The sequence below is a fragment of the Diaphorina citri genome, unplaced genomic scaffold, assembly GCF_000475195.1.
Source record: "Diaphorina citri unplaced genomic scaffold, Diaci psyllid genome assembly version 1.1 scaffold483, whole genome shotgun sequence".
Classification (NCBI taxonomy): domain Eukaryota; kingdom Metazoa; phylum Arthropoda; class Insecta; order Hemiptera; family Psyllidae; genus Diaphorina; species Diaphorina citri.
The window spans coordinates 115,967-135,500 of record NW_007377918.1 but is presented as its reverse complement, the minus strand read 5'-3'; the positions used below and the strand labels follow the sequence as shown (position 1 = coordinate 135,500).

General features: G+C 36.3%; 1 protein-coding gene across 1 annotated transcript in view; it reads right to left on the bottom strand.

Annotated features, from left to right (window-relative positions):
• LOC103509289 (protein sister of odd and bowel) overlaps nucleotides 1-16,906 on the bottom strand; it is a 34,022-nt gene extending 17,116 nt beyond the window's left edge. The window contains exons 1-4 of the mRNA XM_026823676.1: nucleotides 16,031-16,906; nucleotides 4,992-5,105; nucleotides 3,873-4,282; nucleotides 3,407-3,794 (exon numbers count right to left, since the gene is read on the bottom strand). Coding sequence (XP_026679477.1) covers nucleotides 3,407-3,794; nucleotides 3,873-4,282; nucleotides 4,992-5,105; nucleotides 16,031-16,815 — 1,697 coding nt within the window. The 5' untranslated portion in view covers nucleotides 16,816-16,906. The remainder of the gene's footprint in view (nucleotides 1-3,406; nucleotides 3,795-3,872; nucleotides 4,283-4,991; nucleotides 5,106-16,030) is intronic.
• Between the last annotated feature and the right edge of the window lie 2,628 nt (nucleotides 16,907-19,534).

The window sequence follows — 19,534 nt, the reverse complement described above, 5'->3', positions numbered from 1 at the left end:
GAATGCACGGTATGCATTGATATTGAAGTGTCGGACACTTGGGGATTGTTCAAAAGAATCGGCACTCTTTCATATTTTCTCGCTCAAAGCCAGAAAAACAAAAGGTGAACAACTGATCACTTTGACTCACTTGGATTTGAGAGAGTTGAGAGAGAAACTATTAAAGTAAATTTAAAGAATTACTCTGATAGTTGCAATACGACATAGAATCAAATCAATCAGTTGACATTTTTCTTGTACGTATGATTTGTCTTTAATAGAGATGGTGTGTCAATTCTAGTTCTATTCAAGTCAATAGAAAGCCGCCACAAACTACTCATTCGGTTTCGATTCCAAAACACAATTTTCATGTTGGTATTCATGTGACTTCTAATTTCCAACAAAATAAAGGCAAATTTGTCAAAGGAGAAGATATTTTTCACCTACCAGGTTTTAAATTACTCGGACACTCTGTTTAGAGCAGCGAGCATCAGGAGGGGAGATGTACAAAATTGTAAGACGAACTTGGAACATGATCCTGCTGTGACATGCTGAGATGAGCACAGAACAGGAATATTTCATTCACACTTCTCTCGGCCCGTTGGTCGAACAACCGTGTTAACATTCTGTCGTGTAGGGTAGCGGGGACTTTCATAAATCAACTGGGAACTTGCCAGTCTTGCCATCTCCATTGGTAGAGGAAGGTGTTTGCTCCAAACCAACACTATGTTGCATAATTTGTTCCACAGGCTCATCCAGTTGACAAATAATTCAAATGGTGTTTCCAGATTTATGAAGTCCAATGTAGCTCAGGTCACCTTCCATTAAAGTACAGGCTAAATATTCTTATTGGAGATTAAATGGGGATGTTCTTACCTTCCGTTCAAGTCCCATATTGTGACATGCTGTAGCCTGAGAGAAGTCCCATATTGCTCACATGCTCACCGCCGTTTAATCCTGTATCTGACCGTTCTTTGAACGTATTGTGAAAGGGTGCTTTGCTGCTGCTTTGTCTTATCCATGATTTTCTTAAAAAGTTAAAACTTCTCACGAGTCTCGTCAAATGGTAGATCGACAGAAAGTTCAAGGAAACTGTCTGGGGTTTCACAAAAACGAATGAGAGGATCTTCTGTTTTTCTATCTCAAGATTGATATCTACCTCATATCTGGCAAACGTAAATAGTACCCGAAGTAATTAACCAGAAGTATCATATCACTTCTCACGAGTCTCTTCAAATGGTAGATCGACAGAAAGTTCAAGGAAACTGTCTGGGGTTTCACAAAAACGAATGAGAGGATCTTCCGTTTTTGTATCTCAAGATTGATATCTACCTCGAAACATGTCTGGCAAACGTAAATAGTACCCGAAGTAATTAACCAGAAGTATCCATCGAAGTTGATGAGATTCAATAATTAAACATCAATCAAAGAGTCAGAATATATTTGATCAGGTCCTGATGATTACCAAACATTTTGTCCTACAGTGTGATGTCATTGCGTGTTCGTGGGATGAAATCTCTTATAACTTATGAACTTTAACCAGTCTCAAAAGCTCTACGAGGAAACTCCTTCTCTTGGTCTTGATCAAAATTATGAACTTTGCAGATCTTTTAAGATGTTTACATTAATATGAACTTTGAAGATGATTGCATCATTTCTTTTACTAAATTGGTACCTCCTATTGAAGTATTTTGTATGGCGTGTTAATCACTGACTCACTGAAAAAGTGTACACTTAACTGAAAAACTATCAAGTGTCAATATAATTATGAGTGTCCTACATTTTGTCCTACAGTGTGATGTCATTGCGTGTTCGTGGGATGAAATCTCTTATAACTTATGAACTTTAACCAGTCTCAAAAGCTCTATGAGGAAACTCCTTCTCTTGGTCTTGATCAAAATTATGAACTTTGCAGATCTTTTAAGATGGTTACATTAATATGAACTTTGAAAATGATTGCATCATTTCTTTTACTAAATTGATACCTCCTATTGACGTATTTTGTATGTTGTATGGCGTGTTAATCACTGACTCACTGAAGAAGTGTACACTTAACTGAAAAACTGTCAAGTGTCAATATAATTATGAGTGTCCTATTTGTAAGTGACAATACTGTCACTCAATAGGAGATATGAGATATATGATCCCTAACTCCAAGTATTGGTTTTTTGAAATATTATTAATGACTTCCAGTTAATGAATTGAATATCTATTCTTTTATATGAAACTTGAAACCTATGACTATGAACAGACGGTGGTAAGTTGATGCTACGCAGGAATACTAAAAAACTACGAGAGGTATGAGGTGAAGTCACATTTGAAAATATACAATAATATTGAAGCAAGGTAAATGAAAATTGTAAATACAGTCAAAAGGAAAATTGTAAATATAACAACTGCAAGAAAATTCCAAAATCGATTGTTATACGATAGCACAAAAAAGCATTAAGGAAGTATTTGGTTTGTTTGTTGATTGATTCTTCTTGAAAGTTTCTAATAATGGTGAATTTTGTGTCACTTCAATTACGGTAATCGAGAAAGTTATATCCCACGTCGCACGTCATTCCATACGAACCACTTCGGAAGTTCAGACTTCAGAGGGAAGACATTGTAGAAGTCAAATCAACATCGGGGGAATTAAAAATACATCCATTATGTTGTTGCAAACTTTGCAACATCACAAGGTTGTCGGATGAATGGCGATCTGATCTGTCCATAACTTCCATAAAGATATGCAGAACCTATCATGATTTACTTGCTTGGCACTCGGTGTGGTGGATTACACGATTTGAATGAATTATAACTAATGGAATGCACGGTATGCATTGATATTGAAGTGTCGGACACTTGGGGATTGTTCAAAAGAATCGGCACTCTTTCATATTTTCTAGCAAAATAGATATTTGTTGACACTCATTGTCGATCCAAGCTTGTAACAACAGCGAGAGATGCAGTATGACCAAAAAGCATATGAAAGAATAGAAAAGATGACTTGTGAAGGTGTAGATACTAATATAATATGTAATGATCCATGACGAAACTCAGTTCGACCTCTTTAAAAGTAAAGAGGTCGAATCATAAATACAGCATTATTGACAAGAGTGATTATATTAAAATAATAATTGAATATGAAAGAATAGAAAAGATGACTTGTGAAGGTGTAGATACCAATATAATATGTAATGATCCATGACGAAACTCAGTTCGACCTCTTTAAAAGTAAAGAGGTCGAATCATAAATACAACATTATTGACAAGAGTGATTATATTAAAATAATAATTGTTAGAAGGAACCAAGCTTATGTACCTATACTTGTCTAGAAGTACTTACATAGATATTATGAGTAAAGATCTTCGACCTATAGGTAACCAAGTCTATTTGTTTGAATCATAAGGAAGTAGATTGAATATTAAGATAAATTCTTACCTATGGTCTCTTAGATGGTCTTGTCTTCTGAAAGCTTTGTTGCAGACATCACAGGAGTAAGGTCTTTCATCAGTGTGGGTTCTCTCATGTATCAGCAAGTTATACGATTTGGTGAAATGACGACTACAAAATCTACAAATGAATTGTTTCTTCGGTCTAGCAGTCGATGCTACTGGAGTGGATTTCTGTACTGGCTTACTAATACTGTCAGTTACTATTGTTTTGGTGGGAGTGGACGCTGTTGAGACAGGTTGGTAAAGTAGGAGAGAAGGGTAGCTGGTTTCTCCAGGGAAAGCTGGAAATTCTAACGATGTTTTCAAATTTAAATCTGCTGTTTCTGGACTAGATGTTTCTAAGAGATCATCTGGAACTTCGTCTTCAATATTACCTAGCGCATCTATGTCAGCTAGGGCTAGTGCAGTCTTGGTGGTTGAGAGATCATCTGGAACTTCGTCTTCAATATTACCTAGCGCATCTATGTCAGCTAGGGCTAGTGCAGTCTTGGTGGTTGTGTTGTTGTTGTTGTTATTATTGTTGTTAGAATTTGATACTCGCTGAGGAGAATTCACGGTGGAACTTAACCTGTGAAGTGTTAGGTAAGATTCTAAAGCTTGCAGATTGAGTGCAGCAGCGGCAGGAGAGTTGGGTGGCAGTAGGGCAGCTTGCTGTAGTGATGACACCATGGCTGTCTGTAATGTTAGCGCTACATTCTGCAGGGATCTTTGCAGAAGTTCTTCTTGTAGCGTGGTTTGGAGAGATTTAACAATGTTTCCCGCGTCAGGGAGTGCCAGGACGTCTTCTGTTGAATGAATGTCTTCCTCTTGAGAGGAGGAGCTTTTCTTTTCTTCCTGCTGCATGACGAAAATCATTCCCAATATTTATTTTGAAAAAAATTCAAGCAAACTGAATAGAAAATTTATTTTTAAAAATATTTCGGAAAAACAAGTTTAAGCTTCTAATTGTTTTACACATTTATAAAATAAAAGATTGCAAATACACTTCGAATTATTTTTTAAAAAAAAGTCATAGAGGTCAGAAATTTTAAACAACACACATTCGACAACTGTGTGGACCCACCAATTAATTCGTCGCCGTGGGAAACCTGAAGTCGATTTTCGTTTAGGCCTGATCGAATTATCTACCTATATTTGTACGGAAAAACTTGGTTCAATTTGGTTAACACTGTTCCTGACTAGGGCTAACTTTTTGGTTCGCAATACAAAATTTGAAAATGTTTACCTTTGGTTTAGGTACGTCGGTGAAGTTTACTCCACTTCAGTAAACTTTAGTTCCCTACAACATCTCTACAACTTGGATTTTCTGAAATTCATATACATAAGCACCTATTAGTAGATTGACTTTGAAATCCCTCTTCTTGATGGTGAATGTTAAACGAAACCTTATCTTACATTTGTGAATACCCAAATTTCAAACACACTGCTTATTCTAGTTCGTCCGTTATTCCCTGCAATCTTTAGCATCACGTGCAGCAGCGTTTCTGAAATTCATATACATAAGCACCTATTAGTAGATTGACTTTGAAATCCCTCTTCTTGATGGTGAATGTTAAACGAAACCTTATCACCTTTCACTTGCATTTGTGAATATCCAAATTTCAAACACATTGCTTATTCTAGTTCCTCCGTTATTCCCTGCAATCTTTAGCATCACCTGCAGCGGCAACCTGGCTGATCCTGTACTGTGCAGTTCATAAAACATGCATGCAGAAATGTACGTTCACGAGTCGAGTTGAAGACGGTGCAAAAATTATAACATAAATATCCTTTTCCTTGAGAGCTCAAGCTGGATCTCTATGGATTCATATCCTCAGAGTTCTTCATTTTGATCTTTCACAAGTTTCCAGCAAAAGTTCACCGGGTTTTGTGAGAACAAGGAGTGGAAGATAACCCTGTACTGTGCAGTTCATAAAACATGCATGCAGAAATGTACGTTCACGAGTCGAGTTGAAGACGGTGCAAAAATTATAACATAAATATACTTTTCCTTGAGAGCTCAAGCTGGATCTCTATGGATTCATATCCTCAGAGTTCTTCAGTTTGATCTTTCACAAGTTTCCAGCAAAAGTTCACCGGGTTTTGTGAGAACAAGGAGTGGAAGATAACAGTTCCATGATCTGAATTGGTTGACCATTCACACGCAGATTGTAAAGATTGGTGCACAGGAATTCTGGAATGAGATTGGTGAGCCATTTATTCTTGTAGAGACATATGAAGTTTTTCAAAAGCTATGTCTAATATATATAATTAATTATTCAATTTCTTACAAATATTTAAACCAATCTCTTTGGAATTACTCCTAAATGTATGTTCATTTTCCATATCTGTAGGTATGTAGGTATGTACATATTTATTTTATAGGAACTAACAACACAAAAGCCACAGTGCAAACAAAGCCTTTCTCTTGGGGAAGGTTCTGATTTTTCCTTTCTATAGATATCAGTCTAAATTTGCTATTAATATTTGCTATAATACATATATGAATTGGTTGACCATTCACACGCAGATTGTAAAGATTGGTGCACAGGAATTCTGGAATGAGATTGGTGAGCCATTTATTCTTGTAGACTGTAGAGACATATGAAGTTTTTCAAAAGCTATGTCTTTCGACAAATCGTCAGCAATATTGTTCAAAGCCAGAAAAACAAAAGGTGAACAACTGATCACTTTGACTCACTTGGATTTGAGAGAGAAACTATTAAAGTAAATTTAACGAATTACTCTGATACAGAGTTGCAATACGACATAGAATCAAATCAATCAGTTGATATTTTTCTTCTCTTTCTTGTACGTATGATTTGTCTTTAATAGAGATGGTGTGTCAATTCTAATTCTATTCAAGTCAATAGAAAGCCGCCATAAACTACTCGTTCGGTTTCGATTCCAAAACACAATTTTCATGTTGGTATTCATGTGACTTCTAATTTCAGTAGTAGCCTACTGCTGGAGTAAAGGGACTTTTCAGTCCTATGCGAGCAGTATAAATAAGCACTATTATTATTATTATTATTATTTTGTACCAGACTGTTGATCAGATAGGTCAATATTGTCATCTTAACTTGGACAATCATAAAGTTCAAACATTTCTTTTTCGAGTCTGTTCTCTGTCAGTAAGTTCTTATTTTAACTTGTACAGCTTTAATTTGTCATCTATGTCATCACAACTCACTTTGCAATGGGAGAGTCACCTTAATTTCACTGTCTAGAGTAGTCTAGACATTCTAGATTCGCAGACTGTATCTCAATGTCTCATTAGCTCATTACATAGAGTTAGGCGTTACTAGGCACTTAGCTTGCCAAGGACTTTATGAGATTCCTGTATCCAACAAGATGAAACTTGAATTCAAGATGTTAGAGTTGGTAAAAGTTTGAACAATGTAAGGATTTCCTGCAATCTGATTGGTTCCTTCATTTTGGGTTGATGACTCATTGCTATCACATTGATCTGGATGAACTATAGTCCGTTAGTAGGATTTCCTGCAATCTGATTGGTTCCTTCATTTTGGGTTGATGACTCATTGCTGTCACATTGATCTGGATGAACTATAGTCCGTTAGTACATCCGAAGAGATCAATATGACTTTCATTTATATGACTCCAGTTATTCGGATGTGGGTAGAACTACTTATAAAGTTCCATCTCATTATGGTATAATTTAAGAATATCCAAGTATAGTGGTATACTAGATAGTGTAGATTTCAGAGAGCTATAACTTCAGAAGGATACTTTTACCACAGAATTTAAGTTAAATCATATGGATGGACAACAAGAAGGAATGTTTAGTAAGGAGTTTTCATTGTGTTCAGCTTTGTGTTTTCATTGTGTTCAGTAAGGAGTTTTCATTGTGTTGTCACACACGTCGTTCTTCGATTAAATACAGTGTGCTACATTTTATGACTTGGATTCAAAATGTCAACTTTCAGCGATCCAGAGCCACGGCGCTGACAACCGAGTATGCTTTTGAGCATTAATTGACAAGAACCATTGATATGATTGATAAAGGAAAAAAAAAATGTAAGAGGAATATTAGGACACTGTATGGCAAATTGAGGTACGGCTGAAAGTCTAATACGTGTCATGCCAGAGTAACGTGTCACCAAATGTTTTTTTTTTACCATCAGCAGAAAAGTAATCTTATATTATAAGAACAAGAACTCGTTCATAGTTCCACACTGATCGCTCTATCTCAAGAATCACAAGACCTAGAAAGCTGAAATTTGATAGGACTATTCCTTTTATGGTCTAGGTGTGCAATAAGAAAGGATTTTGCGAAAATCTAAACCGATCCTGAGATATGATCAATTTTTGATCGCTAAAATCACCATAAGAAATCGGGAAGCAGAGACTGCGGGAGAGAAAACTTTTCCTCGCTCGCCTAATATTTGAGTTTCGTTTATGTTTTTAGTTTGATAACTAACAAAATAGAAAAAGGTAAACCAATAAGTAATGATAATAAATCATCAAGTAAATACCACTTACAGGTACAAAACCTCTGTAACCAATATTAAACTGTTGAGATAATGGGACTACATGTCCTAATTCGACAGTCTAAATAAAGCACTAATACTAATACTAATACTAATACTAATACTTTGTCATCTATGTCATCACAACTCACTTTGCAATGGGAGAGTCACCTTAATTTCACTGTCTAGAGTCTAGACATTCTAGATTCGCAGACTGTATCTCAATGTCTCATTACATAGAGTTAGGCGTTACTAGGCACTTAGCTTGCCAAGGACTTTATGAGATTCCTGTATCCAACAAGATGAAACTGAAAATCAAGATGTTAGAGTTGGTAAAAGTTTGAGAAATCATACGGATGGACAACAAGAAGGAATGTTTAGTAGGGAGTTTTCATTGTGTTCAGCTTGAGTTCGAAGGATACTTTTACCACAGAATTTAAGTCGTGACAAACTTGATGCTAGATGTATCTCAAATAGCATTCGATATACCTAAAGAAAGACACATCTACATCTTCCATGCCGGTACAACTCGATGTGTTGGTTGCAATTTGATTTCGACATATTCTGAGTTCCCAGGAATACCACAAATACTTTCGTATCAGTGTTTATGAACACATGTTTGAACTAGAAGCGCTCTGCATGCGTTCTAATTGAACACCTAGCTCCACCAATATATTCAGTGAATATGAACTTCATTATTTTTAAAGAAAGAGGCTATGGGTGCTATAGACAACAATCCAGAGATGGTAATGACTACAAAATATTTGATTTCGACATATTCTGAGTTCCCAGGAATACCACAAATACTCTCGTATCAGTGTTTATGAACACATGTTTGAACTGTAAGCGCTCTGCATGCATTCCAATTGAACCAATATATTCAGTGGATATGAATTAACTTCATTAGTTTCAAAGAAAGAGGCTATGGGTGCTATAGACCACAATCCAGAGATGGTAATGACTACAAAATCCGAGTTATTAAACCTTCATCACACATTGGGCGATACAGAAGCTTGTGTTAAAATCAATTTAAATGAAATTCCCCGAGAGGGGTATTTAAACTTCTCCGAAGAATTGAGTAATCAAAATGGTGTACGCCCATTCCCCCTAAATCAATGTAACAAATCAGAGCAATTAATACCCAGCTCGTAATTATTATTGTTCATGGATCCCGAGAACATGTTGAAATCCAGGTGCCTCGTTTGACTTTGGATTTGTTAGGATGAGGGCTTGGAATGTACCTACATTAGTTTTAAACCAAGAGGCTATTGTCTAATGTTGTATTATTGTTCATGGATCCCGAGAACATGTTGAAATCCAGGTGCCTCGTTTGACTTCGGATTTGTTAGGATGAGGGCTTGGAATGTACATTAGTTTTAAACCAAGAGGCTATTGTCTAATACATGCTTTTTTTAATAGATATATTATTGTTCATGGATCCCGAGAACATGTTGAAATCCAGGTGCCTCGTTTGACTTCGGATTTGTTAGGATGAGGGCTTGGAATGTACTACATTAGTTTTAAACCAAGAGGCTATTGTCTAATACATGCTTTTTTTTAATAATCTGTTTTGGAAGCTGAGCTTTTTGAAAGATGACAAAGTCCACAGTTCATTATCATTGTTCTCATCAATAATGGAAGTATTGGAAGTTGACCTTTTTTTACTTTCCTTATCCTATAGGAAGGAAAGTAATGTATTGAAAGATGACAAAGTCCACAGTTCACTATCATTGTTCTCATCAATAGTGGAAGTATTTTTTTGTATTTTTCCATGTCTTTTTGGTTATTTCCCATGTGTGTTTTCTGTAGCACGAACTTTTCTCTTTGCATGCTGAACCAGTCTACGTTGCATCATTAGCAAGGAAGTTGACCTTTTTTTACTTTCCTTATCCTATAGGAAGGAAAGTAATGTATTGAAAGATGACAAAGTCCACAGTTCACTATCATTGACCTCATCAATAGTGGAAGTATTTTTTTGTATTTTTCCATGTCTTTTTGGTTATTTCCGATGTGTGTTTTCTGTAGCACGAACTTTTCTCTTTGCATGCTGAACCAGTCTACGTTGCATCATTAGCATGATTTTGTTATAAAGCGAACAACAAGATTGCAAAGAGTTTGTTATAATTTCAATAGCATCGTTAGCACAGTCAGATTTTGCAACATGCTGTGCAGCAACATAATTAGATTTGCCCATCACATCTAATAGGCGGCAGGTGTAGAACGTGTTAACATAGATGATACCAACTTGTACACTTTGCTCAAAGCGATTTCCTAATTAAATCCATGCTTTATTTAGGTTCTTTTAGGTGTGGGATTTGGTTTCTTAATTTATAACTATGGTATCTGAATATGTTCTCTTCAAACTATATGTATGTATTTGTAAATATTTTACGAGCGTGTTTATTAGCGTGGGTGTTTTTTTTCCAAAAAAGTTTTAAGCCCGTTATCGGCGGATTCAGTTGTGATACCGACACCGAAGCGAATACAATAGTCCGTCCCTTATACCTTTTTATTACTATTGTAATAATAAAGGAAGGACGGACTAAAAAGGCAAATTTGTCAAAGGAGAAGATATTTTTCACCTACCAGGTTTTAAATTACTCGGACACTCTGTTTAGAGCACATGCTGTGCAGCAGCATAATTAGATTTGCCCATCACATCTAATAGGCGGCAGGTGTAGAACGTGTTAACATAGATGATACCAACTTGTACCAGCGAGCATCAGGAGGGGAGATGTACAAAATTGTAAGACGAACTTGGAACATGATCCTGCTGTGACATGCTGAGATGAGCACAGAACACGAATATTTCATTCACACTTCTCTCGGGCCGTTGGACGAACAACCGTGTTAACATTCTGTCGTGTTAGGGTAGCGGGGACTTTCATAAATCAACTGGGAACTTGCCAGTCTTGCCATCTCCATTGGTAGAATAGGAGGAAGGTGTTTTGCTCCAAACCAACACTATGTTGCATAATTTGTTCCACAGGCTCATCCAGTTGACAAATAATTCAAATGGTGTTTCCAGATTTATGAAGTCCAATGTAGCTCAGGTCACCTTCCATTAAAGTACAGGCTAAATATTCTTATTGGAGATTAAATGGGGATGTTCTTACCTTCCGTTCAAGTCCCATATTGTGACATGCTGTAGCCCGAGAGAAGTCCCATATTGCTCACGCATGCTCACCGCCATTTAATCCTGTATCTGACCGTTTTTTGAACGTATTGTGAAAGGGTGCTTTGCTGCTGCTTTATCTTATCCATCTCTTGGAGGGTTTCAGCAGTCATTATATATAAGTTCTGTGGGTCAACTTGATAAGGAGAACCAAAAAGGCAGATATATTTTGCAGAACTTCAAAGAAGTTTGCAGAACTTCAAAGAAGTTCTGCAAAATATATCTGCCTTTTTGGTTCTCCTTATCAAGTTGACCCACAGAACTTATATATAATGACTGCTGAAACCCTCCAAGAGATGGATAAGATAAAGCAGCAGCAAAGCACCCTTTCACAATACGTTCAAAAAACGGTCAGATACAGGATTAAATGGCGGTGAGCATGCGTGAGCAATATGGGACTTCTCTCGGGCTACAGCATGTCACAATATATGATTGCATCATTTCTTTTACTAAATTGATACCTCCTATTGACGTATTTTGTATGGCGTGTTAATCACTGACTCACTGAAAAAGTGTACACTTAACTGAAAAACTGTCAAGTGTCAATATAATTATGAGTGTCCTGTTTGTAAGTGACAATACTGTCACTCAATAGGAGATATGAGATATACTAGTTGGTACTGCAAAGGTAATCGAGAAAGTTATATCCCACGTCGCACGTCATTCCATACGAACCACTTCAGAAGTTCAGACTTCAGAGGAAAGACATTGTAGAGGTCAAATCAACATCGGGGGAATTAAAAATACATCCATTATGTTGTTGCAAACTTTGCAACATCACAAGGTTATCGGATGAATGGCGATCTGATCTGTCCATAACTTCATAAAGATATGCAGAACCTATCATGATTTACTTGCTTGGCACTCGGTGTGGTGGATTACACGATTTGAATGAATTATAACTAATGGAATGCACGGTATGCATTGATATTGAAGTGTCGGACACTTGGGGATTGTTCAAAAGAATCGGCACTCTTTCATATTTTCTCGCAAAATAGATATTTGTTGACACTCATTGTCACCGGTCTAGATTTGAGTCTGCAGGGTGTATTAGTGTCAATAGACATTATGCAGAAGAACCTATGCAAACAAGTTTGTAAGACACAAGACCCACCTAACAGAATTCCAATGAGGTTTAGCATTTCTCGGATAAGTACGTTGAATTGAACAGGAAGATGATGTCATGGAACGTGCTGGAGCTATTCCGTAGGAACAGGTTCAATATGTTCCTAATCCCCCAGTACTCACAGACAATGTGGAATCTTCACAATCTTGATGAGTCGGACGTGGAATTAAATTTGAACTTGCTCAGAGGAATGTGTGCAATTCTAATGTGTTCCAATGCAATGGTCAGGAGAAATGACCGTTACAAATGAAATAGTCTGTTTTCTTTGTGATCAAGTAAGTTTGGAGTGTTTTGTATACCCTAGGCACATACCATGCAGAGTTGACGTAATTCTCTCCTGGTCTGCTGTTAGCTCTTCAATCTAAATATCACACGTCAAGCAATCGTCAGAATCGGTAGGGAAAACTTAATTTGTTGACAGTAATTTTAATGCTTTTGTGTTGAATTTTACTTTATTTTCAGTCAAGGTGCTGCATTTTCAACTTGTCGAACCATCCATCATTCCATGCATCAATCATTCGCTTCTAACTTTGCCTCTCAAGCTCATCAATAGCTCAGTAGTATTTAATATGATATTAAAACTCTCAAGGTAACGTACAACGTACATATTGGGCTTTTGAGAACCAGAGATGTAAGTCGTGAACTTACCTTTATTTTAAGAATTTAGAATCTTGGCTTCAACTAGGGCTATTGGATTTCGAATTTAAATACATACGCGAAGGTAGACCCTTGATTTTTTTTTTAGATGGAGTAAATTTTTTCATGTCGCTGCTAAGATTTGAACCGCAGTCCCTCTGGTAACAAGTCGAATGCCTTAATCAACCACATTAAGTGAACTTTTCAATGGATCGATTTTACAATTTGCATGGTATACCTACACAATATGAGCTCTTGCTATAAAACTGGAACAAAAATAAAAGCACATTTGCTGCATACAAGTAATCACGTTCTCTTTCACATAGGTAGAAAATATCTTGTTTGTACCCAAACACAATATTATTAAAGGTTAATTTAGAACAAATCATTCGAGTTCAAGAAAACAAATGAAGTCATCTCATTTCGTTAGCAAAGTTGAAAGCTTCATTTGTCACTTAATATCCGATTAGAACATTTCATTTTGCGCTGGAAATCTCATCCATTATTTTCAAAAGCTCGCACAGTCGTAGAGAATTCAGAGGGCAACTTGTCAATGGTACGTAATACCTAGCGGGTAAAGTACGGAGTAATTTATTTCACAGATTTGTTAATCCCCGGCCTGGGCAAAGTTTATAACGAGAATCATGCCGGCTTTAGGGCAAATAAAATAAAAGCTACGAATACGAACTATGTGAGTACAGGAATAGTGGTGTACATCAGGGTACAGGATCTGATGAAATATCGAACACCTTCTTCAAATCAATCAATCTGATTTTAGTCATTCGACAAGTGTACATCAGGGTACAGGATCTGATGAAATATCGAACACCTTCTTCAAATCAATCAATCTGATTTTAGTCATTCGACAACTGTGTGGGCCCAACAATTAATTCGTCGCCGTGGGAAACCTGAAGTCGATTTTCGTTTAGGCCTGATCGAATTATCTACCTATCTGTACGGAAAAACTTGGTTCAATTTGGTTAACACTGTTCGTGACAAGGGCTAACTAACTTTTTGGTTCGCAATACAAAATTTGAATGTTTACCTTTGGTTTAGGTACGTCGGTGATGTTTACTCCACTTCAGTAAACTTTAGTTCCCTACAACATCTCGACAACTTGGATTTTCTGAAATTCATATACATAAGCACCTATTAGTAGATTGACTTTGAAATCCCTCTTCTTGATGGTGAATGTTAAGCGAAACCTTATCTTGAACTTGTGAATACCCAAATTTCAAACACATTGCTTATTCTAGTTCGTCCGTTATTCCCTGCAATTTCTCTCTCTCTCTCTCTCTCTCTCTCTCTCTCTGTTGTCAACCGTCTTGGCTTTATTTAGTGTAAAAGACAAGTTTATTTTATATTTATACTAAACTGAGGAAGTGTAAATCAGAGTAAACGAGTTTAAACTTAAACTCATTTTCATTTCTAATCTTGATATTCGTGCAAAGTCTTCGTAATCGGCTCGACATATTTGCCACTTATACTAAACTGAGGAAGTGTAAATCAGAGTAAACGAGTTTAAACTTAAACTCATTTTCATTTCTAATCTTGATATTCGTGCAAAGTGACTTCGTAATCGGCTCGACATATTTGCCACTCTTGTTATTTTCGTACCTGCGACTGTTCCAAATTGAAACATAGCACTGAGTACTTTGCCTAGAAACTGTCGAAATAGCACGTGCATGGATATTGTGTTTTTCATTACCAATTTGAGGGGTTTTATTAATATTCTGTCAAGGTTTTATAATTTTATAATATTGTAGGACCTAGAGCTTTGGAATTGTGTGTTCTTGGCGTTAAGAATCTGGAAACTGTAATGAAGCAAATAGTATGTTATGAATATCCAGTTTTTAACATTGAGAAAATGAATTGAATATCTATTCTTTTATATGAAACTTGAAACCTATGACTATGAACAGACGGTGGTAAGTTGATGCTACGCAGGAATACTGAAGAACTACGAGAGGAATGAGGTGAAGTCACATTTGAAAATGTACAATAATATTGAAGCAAGATAAATGAAAATTGTAAATACAGTAGCGATTCATTTTCTAGGTAAATAGACATTTAAAACTCGTTAGTTTTATAAACCGAGCACCTGATATCCTAAAGTCCAAGTTGTAAGGGCAACCAGCGTCTTTCTACTACTTAATGTATACCCAAAGGCAAGTATGGTGCAAAATAAAGAGGTAATTAAATAAAACAAATATAAACAATAGTAACTTTATCGTTTTATGCAATTAAACATAAAAAATAAGAACTAATGCCTATAATTAAGAAGGATATTTCAGATCCCTAGCAAAAAAGGAAACTTAAGGTACATTGTAGCAGTATGAGAACTCAAGAGTAGACCCTTAACTTACGAGCAAAGCAAATAAACTAATACCTATCAAACTGAACTGCACAAAACGCATTTTTAGGTCCAAGTTGAGCTTTTATCCACCGCAGGCATACCTGCGGACTTAGAAGTATTTACCTAAACTACACAATGTTACCAATCAAACGAAACGCTTTTGAGAAAGCAATGAAATGGGGGAATGACTGAAAACTGTTCTGCACGGGGAAAAGTAAAGAGTCCAGCAATTAGGACTGATAATAGCACTAAACAAAACAGAGCCAGCCATAAACCACACAACGTCGGAGTCATAAATTATGGGATGGTACTCCCCGGGTAATTAAAGTTTCCCACAGTTAAGTAAACATAAAGCAAGAAGCAATGAAATGGATGTGGTTTCTGAGTACTGTCACCCAACAAAGTAAAACAGAATTAACACAATAGGTGGTAATAAAACCTCCTGGATACTTGGGAGTTTAAAGTTTCATGTTACATCGTACCACTGAATCCTAATCGTTGATCCAAGCTTGTAACAACAGCGAGAGATGCAGTATGACCAAAAAGCATATGAAAGAATAGAAAAGATGACTTGTGAAGGTGTAGATACCAATATAATATGTAATGATCCATGACGAAACTCAGTTCGACCTCTTTAAAAGTAAAGAGGTCGAATCATAAATACAACATTATTGACAAGAGTGATTATATTAAAATAATAATTGTTAGAAGGAACCAAGCTTATGTACCTATACTTGTCTAGAAGTACTTACATAGATATTATGAGTAAAGATCTTCGACCTATAGGTAACCAAGTCTATTTGTTTGAATCATAAGGAAGTAGATTGAATATTAAGATAAATTCTTACCTATGGTCTCTTAGATGGTCTTGTCTTCTGAAAGCTTTGTTGCAGACATCACAGGAGTAAGGTCTTTCATCAGTGTGGGTTCTCTCATGTATCAGCAAGTTATACGATTTGGTGAAATGACGACTACAAAATCTACAAATGAATTGTTTCTTCGGTCTAGCAGTCGATGCTACTGGAGTGGATTTCTGTACTGGCTTACTAATACTGTCAGTTACTATTGTTTTGGTGGGAGTGGACGCTGTTGAGACAGGTTGGTAAAGTAGGAGAGAAGGGTAGCTGGTTTCTCCAGGGAAAGCTGGAAATTCTAACGATGTTTTCAAATTTAAATCTGCTGTTTCTGGACTAGATGTTTCTAAGAGATCATCTGGAACTTCGTCTTCAATATTACCTAGCGCATCTATGTCAGCTAGGGCTAGTGCAGTCTTGGTGGTTGTGTTGTTGTTATTATTGTTGTTAGAATTTGATACTCGCTGAGGAGAATTCACGGTGGAACTTAACCTGTGAAGTGTTAGGTAAGATTCTAAAGCTTGCAGATTGAGCGCAGCAGCGGCAGGAGAGTTGGGTGGCAGTAGGGCAGCTTGCTGTAGTGATGACACCATGGCTGTCTGTAATGTTAGCGCTACATTCTGCAGGGATCTTTGCAGAAGTTCTTCTTGTAGCGTGGTTTGGAGAGATTTAACAATGTTTCCCGCGTCAGGGAGTGCCAGGACGTCTTCTGTTGAATGAATGTCTTCCTCTTGAGAGGAGGAGCTTTTCTTTTCTTCCTGCTGCATGACGAAAATCATTCCCAATATTTATTTTGAAAAAAATTCAAGCAAACTGAATAGAAAATTTATTTTTAAAAATATTTCGGAAAAACAAGTTTAAGCTTCTAATTGTTTTACACATTTATAAAATAAAAGATTGCAAATACACTTCGAATTATTTTTTAAAAAAAAGTCATAGAGGTCAGAAATTTTAAACAACACAAAAAATAATTAAATAGTTAATAATTATATTTCCAAAAAAATAATTTCTACTTAAAATTTTCAATAAGTATATTTAAATTAGGATTTAACAATAATTATTATTTTAAAAAATAAACTAATAATAATAAGGAAAGTAAAAAGATATAATCAATTAATCGGAGGGGTAGACATGAGGAAGGGTTGATCCTGAAATGTAGGGGTGGAAGGGGAGGAGGGGGTAGTATGAAGATTACGTGAGAGAATAGAAAAAGCACAGAGAAAAAATAATACGCCGAACAAATTGAAATCAAAGTGCACAGATTCCACAAGATAAACAAAGAAGAACTGAGCGCTGGACCAGTAGAGACTCGTACGCTCTCTGCTTCCACCACTACCGAGGTCCCCACTTTGTCTCTCCAGATTTATCTTCTGCACACCAAGCCATATCTTTGGAGCCGTGCTCTATGAATACCCCATCATTATCATAAAAGGTGAATATGAATATGGAGAACGTCAACGGTCATCGTGTGGTTCATGTTACGCAATCCATGTGACCGTGCACGCTTGCAAAACTTCAAAATATGACGTTCACTTTGACAGAGCTTACACCAGTAAAGACACATTATTGTGATACCTGATACATTAAGTCCAAATGTGTTGTTTCCTCTGTACTTACTTTGTAGCTTTGTACACATTAATTGTGATAAACTCAATCTTTGAGTCTTTGACATACAAGATAGGCAGCTCCTTAGGTCCCTAGCAAAACTGAGAGTAGTCTTCTGAATTCGAGTAAGTCTCTCCAGATTTATCTTCTGCACACCAAGCCATATCTTTGGAGCCGTGCTCTATGAATACCCCATCATTATCATAAAAGGTGAATATGGAGAACGTCAACGGTCATCGTGTGGTTCATGTTACGCAAGCCATGTGACCGTGCACGCTTGCAAAACTTCAAAATATGACGTTCACTTTGACAGAGCTTACACCAGTAAAGACACATTATTCTGATACATTAAGTCCAAATGTGTTGTATCCTCTGTACCTACTTTGTAGCTTTGTACACATTAATTGTGATAAACTCACTCTTTGAGTCTTTGACATACAAGATAGGCAGCTCCTTAGGTCCCTAGCAAAACTGAGAGTAGTCTACTTCTGAATTCGAGTAAGTAGAAAAAAACACTGTTCAATGTCCAAACCACAGAAAACAGCCCAGGAGGAGCACAAGAATTATAATTCTTTACCAGAAAACAACAACAATTTGGTTGTTGTCAGATTTGTCCGCAGCGAAGCTACAGGTGAGCGCATGTCCTACACTGGGAATACTTTACCAGAAAAAAACAACAATTTGGTTGTTGTCAGATTTGTCCGCAGCGAAGCTACAGGTGAGCGCATGTCCTACACTGGGAATGTGTTCAAAACTAATAAGAAAACAAATAAATATTCGGACAAGATTGATGAATACAGAAGTTTTAATTCTTGTAAAAAACTGTGGAGAATCGAAAATGTATTTTCTCGTGTTCTTAATTTTATTATTAACGATAGACTATTAAGTAACTGAAGCTAGTTCCAAAGGAAACTTCTCACCTGAAAACCCACCAAAAAATTACATGGACAAATTTAAAACTTATTTAATCAACGTCAGGCTTCTAGATTGTTTTGAGTGCGGCTCAGGTTACATGGTTCATCAAGTCAATGAAGCTCGTTCAATAAAATAACGTCAATACTTCAAAATTGGACGAAGTGTCACTTTTAGGAGTTTTAGGTCATTGGGAATAACTTCATTGAAAGGGCATAAATATGCTTTTTGAATCAAATTCGGGAATAGTTTCGACAAATTGACCATTCACACGCAGATTGTAAAGATTGGTGCACAGGAATTCTGGAATGAGATTGGTGAGCCATTTATTCTTGTAGAGACATATGGAGTTTTTTAAAAGCTATGTCTAATTAATTATTCAATTTCTTACAAATATTTAAACCAATCTCTTTGTAATTACTCCTAAATGTATGTTCATTTTCCATATCTGTAGGTATGTAGGTACATATTTATTTCATAGGAACTAACAACACAAAAGCCACAGTGCAAACAAAGCCTTTCTCTTGGGGAAGGTTCTGACATTTCCTTTCTATAGATATCAGTCTAAATTTGCTATAATATAATATCATCTGATCCTCAGTCTGATGTAGAAGTGGTAAAAGGCAAAACAATATTCTAAATAAATAATAATATGGATCAAGTCCAGTCCAGCAGAATTCTCTGGTGTGTTTCCATTCTTCCATATTTCTAACATTTCATTATCAGTTTTGAGCACATTTTTTCACAAAAATATCCTTGAAAATAGATAACATAAAAATAGTTGAATTTGTGAATGAGTCTCTCAGGCGGAGACCACACACTGTGCCAATGGCCATTCGTTATTGAACAACTGTTTGGCTTTCAATAAGTATCTCTCTAATCTGAAAGTATACAAGCTTCATTTCAACGAGCAAGTTTATATCGCCATGAAAATTAATAAACCTCCTCTTCAGTCTTGCTCTTTGATATTTTCCATCACTG